Genomic DNA, 19472 nt, shown 5'->3' on the forward strand with positions numbered 1-19472 from the left:
AAATCTAGTATGATCTTATTCCAAAAAAACAGAAAAGTTAGAGGCAATTAAAACATTACATAAACAATACAAATGGATTGGAGAAAACAAATGAAACAACAACAATCAAATCAAACAAATTAGTAGTACTAATCATAGAAAAAGAAGAGCACGAGATGCTCTCTCACTTACTCACTCACTCTGTCTAGCATCCAAGTCAAATCAAAGTCCAATCCTCAGGTTTTGTAATCATTTTTGCTGTTTTCATCTTTCTTCCCCTCCTGCAAAACTCTCTTTTTCCGTATTCTAGACAACTGTCACATACTGTCTCTCTTTTTTTTTTTGCAGTCAAATTTTTTTTCATCAAAAGCAAACCACAACGATAAAAAGAAAAAAAAAAGATTCATATGGAATCTTTTACTTCGAAAAATACTCACATTTTAACTTCTCTACAAAAAAGTTTTTGTAATAGCTAATAAGCACCATATTAAAGAACAACAAAAGTAAAAAACATATTCTTTGGATTTTAAATTATAGTAGAACTTAAAACAAAGCCTAATAAAAACTAAAACTGCTAATGTTTTTTTTCACCGGTGGCTACAATAATCCAAAAGCAATTTCCTACCATCAACAATATCATCAAAGAAATCATCAATCTGAGCAACAAAACTCTCTGTTCCATTCCTCAAATTCCCTATATACCCTTTCAAACTCTCAACTCTCTCTCTCTCAACCCTTTCTCCGCCGCCTCCTCCTCTCCTCGTCCTCCGCCGCCGCAACAACGCCGTTCCAACTCCGCCTTGAGCTCCTCCATCGCCGTCTTGCTTCTTCTATACTCATACATCATCATCCCTTTTCTCGTCCCAATCCTCTCCATCTCCGCCGCCACTCTCTGCTTTAACCTCACCATCATCGTACCCGTCGCCGCCGCCGCCGCCGTCGTGTCTCCGGGGATGTAATAGACAAGACCTTGCATCAAGATCACGAGGAGCAGCGAGTTTATGTTTTTCATCGTGTTCATCACTCCTCTGAAACCACTGAAACCGTTCTGTATCTTGGATGACTCCATCGTCGTCGTAACTTGCTCCGACCAAAAAGGAAACCTTTGAATACGATTCTCCATTAATGCTCTGTTTTCTTCTTCTATCCCCACAGCTTCTCTCCTACATCCAGTTATCGCTCGTATCACCTGTCCCATACCAAATTTATATTCCAACTTTTTCAAGATTTTCAAGATTAAGCAAAAACATGTTTAATATATATACATATTTTAAAAAAAACAACTTTGAATATATTTGGCACTAAAAATGTTAATGAATCAAATATATGTTTCATATAATTTTTTGTTTGTTTGTTAATGGATATTTTTTAATATAATGTTTTTATTTGGTTTTTTTAATATAAAGTTTTGCACTAGGACCTACAAATAATTTGAGACAGTACTCCAAAGAGAAAAGAAAAAAAAAACTTTGTTTTCTTATTATACCTGCCGGGAAATCTGAGGGGAGAGGAGACGGCGGTGGTGGTAGTGGCCGTCGAGAGTGGAGGCGATAGAAAGAGCGGAGGAGCAAAAGCTTTCGACGGAGGAGATAGCGGATTTGATGACGTGACAAACGTCCCAAAGCTTGGAAGTTTCGTCCATGTAGTCGTCGAGCCACTTGTCACCGACAGGGAGGTTTAGTTTCTGAACAAGAAGTGTGAGATGAGAGTGAGAGGTTCTTAGGAGACATATCACTCTCTGTAGGAACTGCACGGACATGAAGTTGTCGGAGATATAAACCCTTTCGAGATCTTCCATTGATCTGTTTAGAAACGAGTAGAATCCGTTTACTGAGTTTGTATAAGACTGATCCATTATTATTTTCACCCCTTGAAAGAAAAAAAAGACTTGGTGTTTTTTGTTTGTGTGTTTGGTGGACTGATGAGAAAATTTGGGGATGAGAGAATTAAAAGGTTATATAGGGATTTGGATGAGTAAATGAAAAGGAGAGTGAGAGAGGAAGAAGAAGAAGGAGCAGAGATCTTGTAAGGACGAAAGTGATTGTTTAAAGCAATGATGGTTGTTTCCTATAGAGGAGGAAAATGATCATTGGTAATACTTATATCTCTCCACTTTTTAATTACTTTTTACTTAAATTTCTTATGGAAAAATTTGTATTCCGAAAAAAAAAGAAAACAAAAAAGGAGTTGAAATTTGGAAAAGTACAACACAAAGGCATTTACAATAGGATTTTGACATTTAAAAAAAAAAAAAAAGAATAGGGAAAAGGAGAAGATAATTAGTCATCAATTTTTCTGATACTATATTTGAGACATAAATAAAAATTAGATAATAATTTTTCTTTCTAGAAGTTGCTCATCTTAGATAGATTCTTTGTCCGAATAAAATCTCTAGTAATTGATGATTCGTAGAAAGAATTATGATCATGCTTTTGAGTACATAAATAATCGAATATTACTACTAGTAATTTAGTATACGATTTAAGCATTTTCTACAAGGGCATCTAATACCATATCAACATGTTTTACCAGTTATACTTATACCTCACTACATATTGTCAACAACAAAAAAAAACAAAGAAATTCTCATTTGGTTTACAACTTCTAAAATCCAAACCCTGTTTTCTTATTGATGATACGTATACATCCGTAAGTTACATATATTTTGTAACCATTACCTAATATACTATATAGTCTCACGAACTGAAATCATCATATAAACTTGATTGTTTGATGATTTGTATGAATGGCTCAATGCTAATGGATCAAGATAGATAAGGTTGTATAACAATTAGATTCGTTCGTAAGTATAATATATTGTAACTAAAGTATACAGGGAATGAACAAAAATCAATCAAGTTCGTACCTCCAAAGTGGTATTTCGGACCCATTCGACGGCGGATACCAAGAAAAGAATTACTACTATTATTAAAAAGTATAATTAACTTTTTTTTTGGTCAGAGATATTCTATATAAAACATTATAATTGCCCCATTGGAATATGTAATAAGAATAGTTTAATTAAGTAGATCGGATAAAATTACTTTAATGCAAAAGGGGGAAATGAAATGCTTTATTCCCGTTATCAAGCCGGCGCGTAATCTATACTCAACTACATAATTTGTATTTTTATTTCACGTTCGAACTCTTTTTTATCACATTCGTACACAAGCACACGGCACGCTAATCCCAAACCACCAATCGTAAATAAAATCATAATCATCTCTATACAACTTATTGCCTTATTGGTACTTCGGTTATACGTCATATCGTGAATAAAGGACCAACGACGGCCAAATCCTCGAATAGATGTGTATTATCCCTTATAAGACAAGAAAAAAATGTTCTATCCGAATAAATGAAACAAGAGTCCAAAAAATATTTGGTCAATTATTAGTGACTCCCATATTAATTACGCATGTGTTTGTTTGTGGATGTGTATGTGTGTATATGAAAATTAAATGTGACATTGGAGTGGTGAGATGTGGGAGAGAGAGGGGGCCATCAAAATCTAATGGAAGCGTCGGGCGACTCAATAATTTTTGGCTTCGCAATTACCCCTTGTTTATTTTGCTCTGTCATCACCATTTTTTTTTTGTCACGTTTTAATAATTCATTTGTTTGTTTGTCTACAAATCAAATAGACAAACGAATCAGTAATTGATATAGCAAAAAATATATCAAAACAAAAGTCAAGAAAATGTTCGGGAAAAATCTAGAAGATGATATATTGATATTGGTAGGAATATTTATTTATATATATAACTTAATAAGTAATTCGCAAAATATCTTTAGTCAAATGAAAAGTATAATAGAGATGCATGTAGCGTATTATACAGCGATTGATCTAGTAATAGAGAAGACTTTGTAGTAGATTTGTGAGAATGTTTCGTTATCTCAGTAATGGCTTGAGATAAGGAAACAACTGTTTTTGGTCCATACCTTCTTCTTCTCTTTCCGTCAAACATTTTGAAATGGATCTCCTATTTTCGTTATAATTATTAGTTTATTTACTTCCTTTGCCCATTTAATTTCTGTTGAGAATGTTTTATACATATTTTAGTGCTTTCTTGATTTTAGTCTTTAGATATAGTTACATATTATTGGTACCAGTAGATGTTTAAGAAAAGAAAACAATATATGTAAGACAAAAGTTAGAGTCTTCTACGACTTTGTTAAAACTCGATTGAGGAAAAAGAGTATACAAAAACGGTAAAAAGTTTGGAAACTTTTATTGTATTAATACCTGTTTTACCTAAACGAGAAGCTACTATATAGTCACTACACTTTTAATCAAGTTATCAAGGTCAAAAGAACCTTTAACACAGAAAAGAAAAGGGCAATCAAAAATAAGGGTGTGAGGTGATAAGTTAATAATAATAACTGATAAGCACTCCACTAATCCTCTAATCGGACGGTGGAGGTAGATGGGAAGAGTTTAAATGGTCATCAAGAACCGCTACTACTTAAGATAAAGTTTTTAAGAAATTTGGGAAAGTGAAAGTGTTGAGTCGAAATTAGGATGCAAAGGTATATGCCATTTCAACGTTTAATGGTAGAGACTTGTGGCTGTAATATTCCATATTTCGTGTATATCATTGATGCACATGAAATTTTAGTTTTTTAGTTTTTGTTTAATAACTTGTTGATGTGGTCCAAACTCTCGATTTTAATGATAAATATAGTATTAACTAAAAAAAAAAAGGACGATTGGAGTGAGCCTTATACATTGAACATAACAAATTAACGAGTGTTTTTTTTTAAAATTTTATGTAGAAATATATAAATTTAGGAATCGGTTTCTTCTACAAATCAAGAATTTTTGTTACTTTACTTTTGTGTGCAAATGCTAAAACATCTGAACAAGAAGCGTTACCAAACTTGTGTTGGTTTGTGGGTTATTTCCAAAACACAATGCTTTATACAAAGTTACCAAAAACAAATTTTCCCCAACGACCATCTGGTCCAATTCTGGCTTCACATCCCCTCTTAACCGGATAGAGTTATATAAAGTCAACTGATTACAGAACTGAGTAGGTCCTTTGCCAAAAAAGAGTAGGTCCTTTGCCTTTTTTTTTTTTTTAATAATACACCGAATCATTTAATTGAATTCTGAACCGAGTTCGTTACCTTGGAAGAAATCTAGATCAATTTGAAACTACAAAGCAACAATGCATAATACAAAAGTGAAAGGTCCACAATACAAAAAACCAAAAACATGAGTAGAATACACATTTAGTGCGTGTAGGAGAAATTAAACCAATATAGATGTAGTAGGCAGTTGAGTAGCTTAATGAGATCTAGGTCCACAGTATGGGCTTCTTCTTGATATATATCATGTTTATTTCTCAATTCTTTTTTTCGAAATTCCTATATGTAATAGTAATCAGTTTTAGTGACCCTATCAATATACAGTATGTGTCAAGGTCGGCCCTTTTCTTCTCAATTCTACTACACCCACAAAGCCACACATATTTATCATCATCATCATTATAAAGCAAATAACTAAAAGAAAAAAAAAGTATATACATTTAAGTAAAACAAGAAGCTAAATATTATACTTACTGGTGTGTCATGTGTGCGTAGATATGATGTGGATTGTGTAAAGTTTGTGTAAGAAGCTAATGTGGCTACTGGGTCCTCATATGGGACCAAACTTCGTAGACTTTAGTATTCAGATTCATAGAATCAAGAACCAAGACAATAGGCCCATTACATGTCCTACTACCCCTTATCCAAATCTAGGCTACAAAAGTTCTCAGAATTGACCAAAGGATTACGAGAGTGGAAATCTTCACAGATTTGTGATTTGAGGTGAGAGTTTTGTTATATGCAATTATCTAAGTGTGGGAGTGAGTATAGTAAATGTATATATGTAGGAAAGGAATTGAAACCTTGGTTCATGTTTAAGAGCAGACGAGTGTGCAGAGGTCTTGTGTCCTGGCTTGTGAGATATTGGTGTAAGGAAATATCCGGAACTTTCCATTGGCCATGCACGTTAGTGTTAACTGAGCATCACTCACCATTGCCTGTCATATTCACATTTAGTTTTTACTATGTTGTTGTAATCACTAATCGAACTATAAAGACTCAAATTCTAGAATCAGGGTCACACAACAAAGGTTATGGTTTAGATGAATATACCTCGCAGGAAGTAGTCATGTCGCTGCAACTCCATTTTTTGGTTGGAACACAGTCAACATAGCGACACCAGTGGCAATGACGGTTGAGATTCACCCCCCAGCACGCTGCTAATAGAACCCCAGCAAGCCTAATGAACAGAGATAGGATAAGTTTTTCATGTCATGCGAGCGCAGGGAGAAGAACAAAAAAAGCTAGATCAGAAAGAGAATTAAGTTAAGGGAAACTCTCACATTCCACAAAATACGACCAAGCTTATAATCCTTAATACCGGTCTGTCAAACTGTTCTTTAAGCCTTGTGGATCTTTTCATATCATCTTCAAACAATTTTCCCTTATGAGATGGAGGCATCTGTCTCAGCTGTGGGGTGAATAATAGCACAAATCCAAGGAGGAATCCTGATATGAAACCACCAATATTTGCAAAATTGTCTATGAAAGGGAGAAAGCCTATCAGGAAATTCACAGTGAAGATAGTGAACATTATCACTAAGGCTGAAATCTGTAGCAGCAAAACAGAAAAAACAAACAGAATCAGAAAAGGTATGAAAAGAAGATAGATAACCAAGGACAAGAAAGAACACAAGAAATCCTGGACCTTGCCGGTATATAGATTCCAGTTCTTTGCAAGTGCAGAAAGCATGGCTCCAATCAACCCAAAGAAAGCAGCACCAGAAGAGATTGATGGGATGTTTCGAACAAACAAGACAGCAAATAGACTTCCCACACTGCCAGAGAGGAAGTATATTATGGCAATCCTCACTACACAAGCAAAGCAAAAGCAGAAGAAATGCAGATTATAATGGTGATAGACTCCGTCAAAATCAGATTAGGTGAAGTAAACTAAGTCAGTTTGGCTAATTTACATGGTCCAAATTGCTGCTCCATGTATATTCCTACGAAAATCAAACTCCCAAGATTTATGAACAGATGAAACAGTCCACTGTGCAGCCAAGGAGATGTCAAAATACGCCAAATCTCATGATTCTCCGTCAGAGTATTCCAAGAAAGACCTCCCATATGCTCTAACCTGCCAACTCACAAGAAAATAAGAACTAAATAGCTTATAATCAATCATCTAGTAGCAAAAATTACACATGTTCCCTTCAATTTAGAGCTCTCAAAAGAAGCAGCACCAAGATCCACAGAAATAAACACTCGAGAACAACACAGATTTGGAAACAAAGAACTTGTCACTGTAATCAAAGATTGAGACACTCATCAATCGTGGAATCTAGTATCATCCAAATCAACAAGCTCTTCAGGAAGCTATTGTAACTGATACTAAAGATGAGCACAATGAAACATTCGAAATCACAGGTGTAAGCAACGAAGCATCCAAAATTCATCTCTACAGGATATAACAAATTCAAGTAGAGATCCGATTCCACATACAGGTACAAGCAGAGACCAAAAGCGAAATCCGCCGGAGAGAGCTACTTACGTTGAGGCGGAGGGGCCGAGCATAGGATTCTCGGAGAGAGGCTGGAAAGAGAATCGACCAAGGAGTTTGGCGGCGCAGTGACCGTGAGAGTTCCTGGAGCAATCGTTGACGCCCATAGTTACAGCGAAGAGGACGATCTGAAGAAGAACGAAGACGGAGACGAGCCAAGTGTCTCGTTTGATTTGCCGTGAGCGGTGACGGAAGAAGGAGATCTTGTCCCAGCTAGAATCGGCGGCGTTGGAAGTGGAGAACGAGAGATTGTGAGAGATTTCATCGATCTGCGTCGTCTTTGGCTCTGTAGGAACCTCTGCCATTGTTGAAGGTGAGCGAGAAATTAGGGTTTGAGGACGACGAATTGGGTTCTTTTGTAAGTGGCGGGAAAATGTTAATTGCCGAGAACAAACCGAAAGCTAACCGTTTAAGATCCGGTTCGGAATTGATTTAGAGCCGCGTACCACACTATACACGTCAACAATCTTCAGGGTGTATTAATTTAAATATATTATTTTAATTAATTTAAGTTTAAAGGGTGTGTATTAACTATTATATCAATCATTTTAAATAATTTGCGTTTTAATTAGTTTTTTATATGATTTTGATGATTTTAGTGAATATAATTTTTTCCAAAATTTCACGTTTAACTATGAAATTATGAATTCTGTATTTTGACTAGAAAATCCTCTAATATATTTTTAAATTTTTAAAAATCATTAGAAATCAAATCCTCAAAACGTTTTCAATTAAGGTAGATTTCAAAGAAAATTTTCAAATCCTTAGTTCAATTAACACTGAATTTCATTATACTTTAAAAAATTTATGATTGAATAATATAGATATTTTTAATTTTTATACAAATCAATCAAAATGTTCGACTAAATATATCTCCCAATAATGTTTTGATTTATCTTATTTAAATTCAGATATATAACAAATAAAGCCAACAAAGTATTTGTCTTTTTCAATTAGTAACCCCATATAAATGGTCCAAGAAAAGAATGCAAATTCAATTACAAATCAAAATGAAAAAAAAAAATTCATTTACAAATCAAATTGAAATAAAAATTTCTTTAATTTTTTCAATCCCTCTATGAAAAGAACCAAATGATGGTCATCGTACATACCTAATCCTCTTATTTTTATATTTGAAAGCTGAATTCCAAAATATCAGTTTTAAACATTTCTTTTGAAATAATTGACTCATTTTTAAAGTCATGTAATCTTCGCACGAAAATACGACTAAATCAGTCTAAAAGATATATACTTTATTGGGGTTAAGTTTTTGGAAGATCTCAATGAAAAGATATTGCAGTGTCTTGAACATTAAAAATACAACAACCTACATAATCAATGAACAAATAAAAAATATAATTTTAAGTCGCGAGAAAGTTATAGTTCAGATGAAATTAGGTGAGGTAGATGTAAGTGAAGTTGATGAATGAAAATGTAAAAAAAAAAAAAAACCGTATTATATAAGATAGTCAAATGGCTTATCAAAGTGTCTTTTTTTAATATGATAACTAGTGAGTGATGTGCACATACGTGCCGGGTTTTTTTAAATTATTTTTTTCATATGTGTTTCTCAGAATAATACTTATCTAATTTTATATTTTTGTAATTGTATTATTATTGTACGTTTTTATTTAGTTTAGTAGTAATTTAAAAAAAAAATGTTTTTAGTGATAGTATTGGATTAGTTGGTAAGGTATACCCACAAAATTGTAATGGCCTGTATATTTTCAATTTTAGTTGGGCCGTAAATAAATATCCCTTCTTTGATTTGTGAATGATTAATTGTAGTAATAAAAAAAAACAGAAAAGAAACGAAAGGACATAAAAAAAATTGGCTCTTCTTCTCCACTCCTCTTCGACTGAAATTCACAACGAAACAAATACGATTCCAGCTGAATCTAAATCGATATTCTGGGTTTTAATAAAACCCAGATACTTCATCAATATCTTTTCGTGGTTAGAGGATTGATTCTCTGAACGAGTAAGTTTAAAGTTGGAACAGTCTTTTCAATTTTGTTTACCAATTGAATTTGTTGTTTGCCTTGAAACCTTAGATTTTATCAATCATTTAAATAGATTTTTGGTGTTGGATTTGAAACCTGGATTTTGTTGTTTGCAGATTTTAGTTTCTTTTTTTTGTTCTAGGAAAGTGGCTCTCTAAACAGTGCTCTTTCTATTTCATCAATCAGGTCAACGATTTCTCTAAGAGAAACTCAGATCTACCGTTACAATCACTGTTTTTTGATGTTCTTCAAAATTGATTGAACTGGTAAGTAAATGGTTTGATCTATTTCTCTATTTAAACCAAAGTTTAATTTGTTATTTGTTTTGTAAACTAATTGATGTCTTTTGTTTGAATATAGCCTTAACGTGGAATTTGATGACTACACTTACAAACTGGCAGTCTGAGTAAAGAATAAATCATCACTTGATACTTGTAAGTTCATCAAGTTCCATATTCATCTCCAATTTTTGGCGTTTAAATATTGTCTAATTTTTTTAATTGTTTATGATTAACAAAGAATAATCGAAACTCACCGTAAATTCCTGAATTTTCGACTTCTCACTTATCGTTTTAAATGTGGGTGCTATTGATTTCCTCAGGATATTAAACAGTTGAGGAACACATTATCAAAGATAAGAAACAGATTCAATTTTCCGTTAATACTATTCCGGTTTTAATTTATATAACTGAACTCTGATTAGATTTTATTTTAATCTTTAGGATGATCCTGTATTTCCAAGAAGATGATTAACAGCACAATTTGGAAGTGAATCAATGAAGAAGACATCTATACTATTAATTGGTAAGTTTTCCAAGCTTCATAATTGACTGGTTTGTCATATCTTTAAAATTGTCTCAGTTTTGGGATTGTTTATGATAAAAGTAAGTAATCTATATGCAAGATTTCAAAAAAAAAATTTATAAAAAAATAAGCTTTGAATAGTGTGGAAAAAATGAAGTTAAACCCACTGAAGATTCAGTTGGTTTACTTCAAACAAAAAAAACCACACTATCAAACCACATAATATCTATACTTAAAAGATAAAATCCTTGGTCCTTGACGTCAGGTCCTTAACATAAGCTTTCACTGCTATTCCTTCTCAAAAACGTTTCTCTGTAACTGGCACCATACTCTTCGACACCATTCTCGATTCCTTTCATCCACTGTAACAATCCTTATGAAATACCAGAAATAGTAATAGGTTATATATTGAAAATACATAGAAATATCAAATTATTTTATTACTAAAAATACAGAAAATAGGATAGAAAAAATCATACCTTTATGAAAGATTTCTAAGCGAGTTATTTCAAATTCTGAAACACTTCTTTAAATACAACATTCATTGTTTGCTTATGAGGGTTTCCATCTTTATCCACTATCAAAATTTTCAATCCCTTTTTTGAGGTCACTCTTGAAACTGCAACATATAGCTGACCATGTGAAAAACATGGTCATGGTCAAGGCAAATAGAGGCCAACATAATCTAAAGACTGTCCCTGACTTTTGTTAATAGTCATTGCAAAAGCAACAACTAAAGGTAACTGTCTTCGACACATTTTGAAAGGCAGTTTAGTGTCTGAAGGAGTGAGAAATATCCTTGGAATTAATATTTTGTCTCCAACTCTGTCTCCTGTAATCACAATAGCTTCTAGAACAAACTCAGCCATTTGGGTGATCTGCAACCTTGTACCATTCATTAGCCCTCCCCTTGAATCTATATTTCTTAACAACATAACTGGACAACCAACCTTCAATCTTATTCGATGATTAGGTACTCCAGAGACCTTTAGACTATTTAATAAAGCAGGTGTAAGCACTGGATTGTTATCATAACGTTTGTCAGCTGGATCTATAGAATCTGAACTTAGGTATGTTCTTTCCTCACCTATAGACATATAAACACGGGTCAGCATTAATGGCAAACTTATTATGTATTAGAACCATCAGAATTTAAAAACAACAAAAATAGAAAAAGATTTACCTTCTAACTGATCAAGCATATATTCATTGATAATGCCAACATCCTCATTGGTCGGACATAAGATTGCTCTTTCTTGAAAGAACAAAGGATCTTTTTTATCTTTCAAAAACTTAGGATCTCCATAAATCTCTTTCCTTATTACCTCAATAGGGTTGTCTGCTGATGTGATTAAGAATTCTTCTGGGATATCTATCATAACTTCACCATCATTAGGTTCAGCTATCTTCCCATCACCAACTTTCAGTATCCAATTTGAAAATTCCTTTAGCTCTTTAGCAGTTTTGGGATTCAAATCCTTTGCAAGAAGCCTCATATTCTTGGTCAACCTCAAAACTTTACAATGTTCCCATATGTATGAAGTATTGAGTTCACTCATACATATTTCTGCTCTTCCAGCATTTGGGATAATGGGTAACACCTGTCTGAAATCTCCTCCAAAAACAACCACTTTTCCACCAAAAGGTCGATTTCCTGTTCCTTTCATAATATCTGACAAACGTCTATCTAATGATTCAAAACAGTGCTTGCTCATCATGGGAGCTTCATCCCATATTATCAAAGATGCTTCAGCCACCAGTTGAGTTTGATCTGATCCAGGACTCATTGTACATACACTACCTTCATGGGGATTAATTGGGATTCCAAATCTAGAATGTGTTGTCTTTCCACCAGCTAGCAAAAGAGAAACAATTCCACTGGAGGCAACGTTTAAGACAATAGATCCTCTTGCTCTTAATTCTGCTGAAAGAGTTTTGTAGAGAAAGGTTTTACCAGTTCCTCCAAAACCATAAACAAAAAAACACCTCCCAAGTCATTATCCACAGATTCCATGATCTCACCGAATATTTGTTTTTGCTCTAATGTCATTGACTTTAGCCATACATCATGTTTTTCCTGCTGCTCATCCCTATCATAGTTTTTTTCATCCACAATCAACACATTAGTGTCGTCAAGGGTATCTTCTGGTATCTGTGGCATTGTACTGAAGGCTGACAACGATGTTCCATTGCTTTTCAATATGTTTTCGATATCTTGTAAGGCAAACTTCTGCTTATCCTCATCAGATAACATGAGTTCTACAACAAAAGGTCATTTATAAAATTAAATTTATATATATAACAATATACACTTTATTTAAATAAAAAATAAATATCTTATACCTGGTCTTTTAAAGTATTCGCTCCGTCTCTTCTCAATATCTTCCGATAGTAGTTCCCATGTTTTCCACCAAACTACTTCTGGTTCAGATAAACTAAAAGCTTATAGCATTACCACAAAAAGACGACGTAAGTAGTTACCGGTACTCCAGAAACTTGTTCTCACAATATCATCAATATAATCCTGATCATGTTCAAGCAGCCCCAAAGCAAATCATACCTTTTTATAAGTTTCATAAATGACTCCTTTAACTTTTTTTATATCATCGAAGCATTCTGGACCTGTCTGAGTGTTAAGAAGGACTCATAGATAATATCCATCTTCCATACCTATGGGAACATAGTTTATCCTTCCTATGGCTGTACCTGGTCTCTTCCGCAGATTAAACTTCCTTCTCTTCCCGTCCCATGTGAAAAATTCAGAAATTTGCGCATAAGTTTTTGTTTTAGCCAATGAACTAACCTTGCTCAATTCAAACCATGCGAGGAACATAGAATTGACTAACTCCCCCCTATCCAAAACTGTTTGAACTTCATCATCTCCCTTGAAATAGATAAGATGCTTCCCTTCTAGGTGAAAAGATAACCTTTGAACTGATGTTGATCAGTAAGTTATTGGGTTTTTCAAAATTCTCCATCCTGCTTCGCAAGCTGAAACATACCTGCCAAATATTGTGTAAAAAAATTCTTTACTTACATATCTTGTTTATATATTCTGAACTATTTTGTAGGACTTGAAATGTCTTACAAGACTCGATCTATGTAGATCGATTGGATTCACATGGGCTTTTCTATGGTCTCTTTCACTATATATGCAAAAGTATATCTGAGGTGGGTTTAGTTTTTATTAGCTTTGTTTAAACACTTTTTACATTTCTTATCTACTCATTTGATTTGTATTTATTAGTATGAGAGACCTGGTTACTTTCGCTAATTCAAGCGGACTCTTTTGAGATAATTGACTTTTTTTTAATAATCATGCAACTTCTGCATGACATTAATTAACTGAATAAGTCTGAAAAGATATACTTCATTGTTGGGGTTAAGTTGTTGGAGATCTCAGTAGAAATACATTGTATTGTGTTGAAATTGCCAACTAGTAACAATTGGCTATATTAGTTGTTGGGAAAAGCTTTCCACAGCTTCGAGTTTTCAAACTAGCTAGTAATATTCAGGTTTAAGACGAATGATTGGAATACGCATGAAATCATGGATTAGATTGTTTATGGCTCTATGCTCCATCATCATGCCATGTTTGCTTCAAGAAAGAGTTGTTACTTTGTTTTTCTAAGCATTTATCGCGAAGCTTGTTCTCAGTTCTCACTATGCATATCTACTTAATCAGCACATGCATTGTGGAAGGTTGTAGCCTGTTGATTAGAAAGGGACACCATTTTATGACCTTAAGATGGACAGTAGGTCCACACTTTCAGATAATGGGTAAAGAAAATGATGGTATGACATGACATGAATTGCTTTCAGTCGATCTATACATAGTACACTAACATCATCATGGATGACTAGTTATGAAAACGACCATTTTTTTTTCTTTTGGCTTCTGTCCATTGATATAGTAAAGTGTCTACTTCTGTTGTTTTTATCAAATAATTGTGAACCTTCATTCAACGTAAATTGTGATACATAGGAAGCTTAAATACTAGGAGAGAAAAAAATATATATATAGTAACGACAACTCAGTATGGATCAACATGGTGTAATCAAGAATTTGCAATGATAATATAAGCTCACAATACGATTGCTTGCTCTCACAACGTCATATGCATTATTATGGTAAAGAAAGAGTTGGGTAGTACAATATGGATACGCGGGGTAAAGCAACTCAACAGTAAATCATCACGTGACAATGGCTGGATTAGCTTATCATCTGCAACTCAAGAGAAACTTCAACTTCTTCTTCTTTCTAAATTATTCCAATGGTCGGCGATTTTGGTCACGGTAAGAAAGAAAGAGATCGAACGACTTCTGATGGGTCTTAAAAAATGGGAAATTTTACCGAAGCAAGACCACTCTCTGAATTCACACCTCTAAGGAGTTTTACCGAAGACTCTTAAGAGAAGTTAATATGTTACTGATTTTTTTGTTATCTTAAAAACATTTTAAACGTTATAAGACGCAAATGTTATGCTGTAAAACAAAAACAAAAAGATGTTTTTCTAATGTCTTAACAAACATTGAGAGCCACTTTTTTTTTTTTTTTTTTGCTAAAACCTTGAGAGCCACTTGGTAAGATATTTCTGTATATATATTTTTTTTTCTAATCAGCCATCAGGCCCATCAGCCATCATCAGGCATGTCCATAATAAACTATATGATGGCGATTTCATATTTCGTCCAAAAAAGATGATAAAGTGTTATATTTAAAAATCCGATCACTTAGGCGAATGGGGGACGGTATACATAATACATACGAACGATGGGATAAGGATTCTCTTCTTTTCTCGTATAGTTTAAGTTTCTTTTTCTTTCTCGTAGTTGCAGCTGCATCATGACCCCTTACGTGTTTAAACACCCACGTATATTAACTAAGATATCGTTTTAACATCAGTGTTCTACTTTAATATTAAGATCACTCACTTCGTAAACGAAACTAGTCCTAGTCTAGAACGAATACTTGCGTTAACCCCATTCGAAGGTGGATTTTGGATATTAATATACAAATCGGAAAAGATTGTTGCGCTTTCATCTTTACGAGTAAGTTGTAATTAGTTAAACATCCATTTGACAGAAATCAAAAGATTAGATTATAAAAATGACCACCCAATCCATACGACAATTATTATATTTCACATTTTTCTAATACCAAGTGGTTTTAACGTACTGTATGTGTTTTTTTTTTCTGGATTTACATTCAATTCTTTTAAATACCACTAAAAAAGTTTTTTTTTCCAAAAATACCACATTTTAGTTTTTTTTCCAAAATTACCATAAAAGTTTTTTTCCAAAATTACCACAAACACAAAAAATTGATTTTTAAGGATGTAGAATTTTTTTTTTAGGTTTGGGTTGACATATTTAGTTTTAGGATATAGTTTTTAGGGGTAGGATTTAGTATTTAGAATTTAGGAATTAGTTTTTAGTATTAGAACTTTAATTCAATTATGTAGTATTTTTGGAAAAATTTATATTTTAATGGTATATTTGGAAAAAAAATTAAATTGTAGTATTTTTGAAATAAAAACCTATTTTAATGGTATTTATGATGGGCCATGTTGTTCTTAAAGTTGTTTTGCAAAATTATTATAATTAGAAAAAAAAAAAAGTTGATATGAAAAAAACAGGGCATAGTCCCTACGTACTAATAAGCATTTGTTTTCTGTCGTTAAATTTCGTGTCATGAATTATTGTTAGTCTACTTAACTGAACTTTTACAGTTTATACTGACGTAAATGATGACATATCCAAAAACTATATAGATGACTTTTAAGTTTTAACTTTAAAAACACAGAGGAATTGTACAATTCGACTGAACACCTTTCTCAAGATAAATTTGATTAATTACCACTATGATTAGAAGTGCCCACATATTAGATATTTTAGAAACTTTAAAATATACAATTTCAATATCAAAGCTCAAGTGAAATTACTATTTGGATCCGAATGTTTCCTTCTTTTTATTTTAATATCATTTTATCCAATATCCATGTTTACACAAATTACACATGAATGACGCGATCCAACGACAATTATACCAACTACTAAATTACTGTTTTCTTTTCTAATTTTCAATGTTTTGCTTTGCGAAAATATTATTGGTCTCTTAACTCTTTAAATTGCTCATTCACCCCCTTTCGATTTAATTTCTAGTATTTTGTTGTTAATGGTAATCTACTAATCTTAATACTTCCCTATTATACAACAGAATGTTCTCGTTGTATTTGGCTGAAATGTAAAATTTATGAATTTCACTGCCTACATTTATATAATAATTAATACAGGTTTTTGTTTAAAACCAGGAGAAAATAAAAAAGTATGCTGTATGAGAGAATACACGAAAACATATACTACTTTGATGATAATAATACCTAACTTTAATCCAAAATAACTAAATTAAACATATGTCAACTTGGTACGGAAGATTATTTAAGGTAATTGTGTTGTGGTTTGCTTTTCCTTTTTTTTTTTTTTTTTTTTTAACTACGTAGGACAATTGGAAATTTCTAATCTAGATTTCCTATATGCTACGAAATCTAACGAGAAACAGTTAAACTAAATGTTTGGATCATACTTTGGATCATACTTGTAACATATTTTGAATTCTATTAAAGTCTGATTGGCTGAAAGAGAAAAAAAAATCGTCCTTAAACATTCAGTACCCACATAGATATTTTGGTTTAATTTTCACTACTAATATACTTTTTGAACATCCACTAATTGTCTTTATCTTCTTATTAAACCCCACTACTTTTCCATTTAAAAGTGTTTTCCTCTATCTTTTTCATACTTTTTGTTTCTTAGTCTTTGTATACAGTTTTCTTTGGATAAATATTGTTAACAACTCAAACTTATGGTTTATGACTTTATATACTAAAACCATGGATATGTTTCTATGCGAGTTGCAGTCGCATAGAAGAAGATATAGTACCTGGACCGTCAATGATAATTATTAAAACTAAGACCATATATGTCAAAAGTGTCAAAACGGTTAGCAAACCAACCAATTTATGTTTTGGCTCTTTCATTTTCATATGCTTATTTTTAAAAATATATAGATACAGTATGTGTGTGTAATATACAGTCGTTCAAAATAAAACACATATATCGGAATTTCTGAAAGTATGAAATCATCGTGCAACTCACTTTTTAGTTTGGTTTGGCATAAAACATCATCAACTAGATACGTACAGTATTTAGGGAATGCATTTATCCAAAAGTTAATAGTATTTATAATTTCTCATAATTTAAGTTCATTACATTGGACGCTTACGTCGTATTTAATAAAACTCACTCAATAAAGAAAAAGAGTAGACACTAGAAAAGTAGAAAAAGCCAGAAAAAACGACCCGTGAAAGTAAAAGAAGGAAAAAAAAAAGATATAGATGGAAAATATAGAAAAACTTAATATTTTATATGGTCTATCACTCAATCGTCATGGGGTCCGAAACTTTAGCAGAGCTTTTCTTCATCCCGGGCTTTCCAAAAAACAACCGTCCGAATCGTCTACTCCCACCAGATTTCACAGGCGCCTCCATGAAACTTCCTCCCCCGATCTTCTCGTCTCCCTCGCCGACGGTAACAGCCGGTTTCTTCATACTCTCTTTGTGAAACTTCCTCACCGTGTAAACCTCTGCTATAGCTAGAGACATCCTTTTAACAGTTTAGAGAAAAAGCTGAAAAGGCTAAACAAAAGCCGTTGTTTTGGTTTTTTTTTGTATTGGGAAAGAGATGAAAAGTGTTGTTGTTGCATTTTTTGGGGGAGAGGTTTGGGCACTTATTTATAGTCATTTTGTGGGGTCTAATTTCTGAATTTAGTGGAGGTTTTTGCCCACGTCATATACGTATACATTTACTTTGTTGTACATGTGTATGTGTATTAATGTAGTTTTTGCCGATCGGAGCAAGTTCAAGATTAAGAACAAGAACTGATACGAAATTACTAGCTACAAAAAATACACAAACTCTACTTGGGTTTTGTAAATAAGGATCATATATACATGTCAAAAATCATATCTTTTTTTAGAGATAATTGCAAATAAGATTACATACTGTATAATTCAAAACATGGTTTGATGACAAGTTTAGTGTGAGTTGGCATCATGATGACTTGGACCTCAACTAATATATCTGGCCATGAGAGAAGACAGTTACTAGCTTATTTAATTAATAATTTCATTTTTTGGGGCAATATAACTTAAATCCATATTTGAATATGAATAGCTGATGTCATGAACAGTACTATTTTTGTTGCATAAAGTGAACTGTTCTAGTACTGAATTAAGTTATATAATTAAATATCATTTCGTTTTAGAATTTTCGAAAGCACATACTCTTTTGATTACAGATTTTGATCCAATAATATACTGATTAGCAATGGGTTTACAAAAAACAGAATAAGCTTGTCATCAAACCATGTTTTGAATTATACGTACAAACGAGAGGGTTGAATATTTTTAAAAATGAGCAATGGGTTTACAAAAACAGAATAAACTAGAAATGCAAATTTATCTCTACAGTTAAGCAAAATGGTACCGGAAACCCAGATCCATAACGCTAACCTAGAAATTATAATTGATCGTAGTAAAGTATGATGGCTGTACGTTAATTAGACAGTCTGAAAACAATTAACTAAAAAAAAGTTCTCAAGATTCGAGTGATAATCAAAGAACATATATTGGAGAAGGGGTCTGAGAGGAATCTGACTCGGCCGCCAATTTAGCTTCCAAATGACAATCAAATCGACCACAACATCCATAAACGTGTCCAAATTAACAAAGCCAATTAAAGAGTTAACATAGATTTATTAGTATACCTAAAAAATTATATGCCAAATCTATACATATCCTATTTTTATTTCTAATCATTTTTTCCCATTGCTGGTAGTGTAGTGGACTTCACACTCATCTGATATATATTAATCATTTGATGAGCATATTTTTTACCTTTTGTTTCCTTGTTTATTAATTTATTTGTCTGAGCTCCGGTTGTTTGATCACGTTTCGTTTACTTAACTAGGACAATTTTGTTGTTCGCACAATCTAATTATTTGAGCGGTAATATCAGATTTTGTTCGATAT

At 32.9% G+C, this 19472-nt stretch overlaps 2 protein-coding genes, 1 long non-coding RNA gene and 2 pseudogenes across 5 annotated transcripts; 1 reads left to right on the forward strand and 4 right to left on the reverse strand.

Annotated features, from left to right (window-relative positions):
- Positions 1–481: 481 nt before the first annotated feature.
- Positions 482–1964, reverse strand: LOC104702570 (uncharacterized; annotated as a pseudogene). The gene is made up of 2 exons (XR_015584918.1): positions 1466–1964; positions 482–1168 (listed from the first exon to the last, which is right to left on the reverse strand). The product of XR_015584918.1 is annotated as an uncharacterized LOC104702570 (transcript).
- A 3112-nt stretch (positions 1965–5076) lies between these two features.
- LOC104751683 (inactive RHOMBOID-like protein 8) lies at positions 5077–8012 on the reverse strand. Of its 2 annotated transcripts, XM_010473686.3 has the most exons (7): positions 7565–8012; positions 6987–7150; positions 6719–6882; positions 6354–6622; positions 6124–6250; positions 5874–6008; positions 5077–5349 (listed from the first exon to the last, which is right to left on the reverse strand). In XM_010473686.3, the coding sequence occupies exons 1-6, from the start codon at positions 7876–7878 to the stop codon at positions 5886–5888; spliced, it is 1161 nt and encodes a 386-aa protein (XP_010471988.1). In that variant the 5' UTR covers positions 7879–8012; the 3' UTR covers positions 5077–5349; positions 5874–5885. The 2 variants fall into 2 exon arrangements, with proteins under 2 accessions (XP_010471988.1, XP_010471986.1); XM_010473684.3 differs by lacking the exon at positions 5077–5349 and having other exon boundaries at positions 5637–6008.
- A 1405-nt stretch (positions 8013–9417) lies between these two features.
- Positions 9418–13696, forward strand: LOC104751684 (uncharacterized). The gene is made up of 5 exons (XR_015584919.1): positions 9418–9554; positions 9763–9842; positions 9937–10010; positions 10178–10380; positions 13452–13696. It is a non-coding gene; the product is annotated as an uncharacterized LOC104751684 (long non-coding RNA).
- LOC147925909 (uncharacterized) lies at positions 11526–12643 on the reverse strand (annotated as a pseudogene).
- Positions 13697–17600: 3904 nt separating the features above from the next.
- On the reverse strand, positions 17601–18137 carry LOC104751685 (uncharacterized). The gene has a single exon (XM_010473689.3). It carries the CDS (start codon positions 18042–18044, stop codon positions 17817–17819), a length of 228 nt encoding a protein of 75 aa, XP_010471991.1. The 5' UTR covers positions 18045–18137; the 3' UTR covers positions 17601–17816.
- Positions 18138–19472: the final 1335 nt, after the last annotated feature.

Source organism: Camelina sativa, chromosome 16, assembly GCF_030686135.1.
Source record: "Camelina sativa cultivar CO46 ecotype springtype chromosome 16, ASM3068613v1".
Lineage (NCBI taxonomy): Eukaryota > Viridiplantae > Streptophyta > Magnoliopsida > Brassicales > Brassicaceae > Camelina > Camelina sativa.

Bases quoted from the DNA above. Each gene is read 5' to 3' on its own strand.
- LOC104751683 (XM_010473686.3), bottom strand. From the start codon at position 7,878: ATGGCAGAGGTTCCTACAGAGCCAAAGACGACGCAGATCGATGAAATC. The intron at 7,151-7,564 runs GTAAGTAGCTCT...GTGAGTTGGCAG, and splicing joins CTCGGCCCCTCCGCCTCAAC to GTTAGAGCATATGGGAGGTC. The intron at 6,883-6,986 runs GTAAATTAGCCA...TTGCTTGTGTAG, and splicing joins GGAGCAGCAATTTGGACCAT to TGAGGATTGCCATAATATAC.
- LOC104751685 (XM_010473689.3), bottom strand. From the start codon at position 18,044: ATGTCTCTAGCTATAGCAGAGGTTTACACGGTGAGGAAGTTTCACAAA.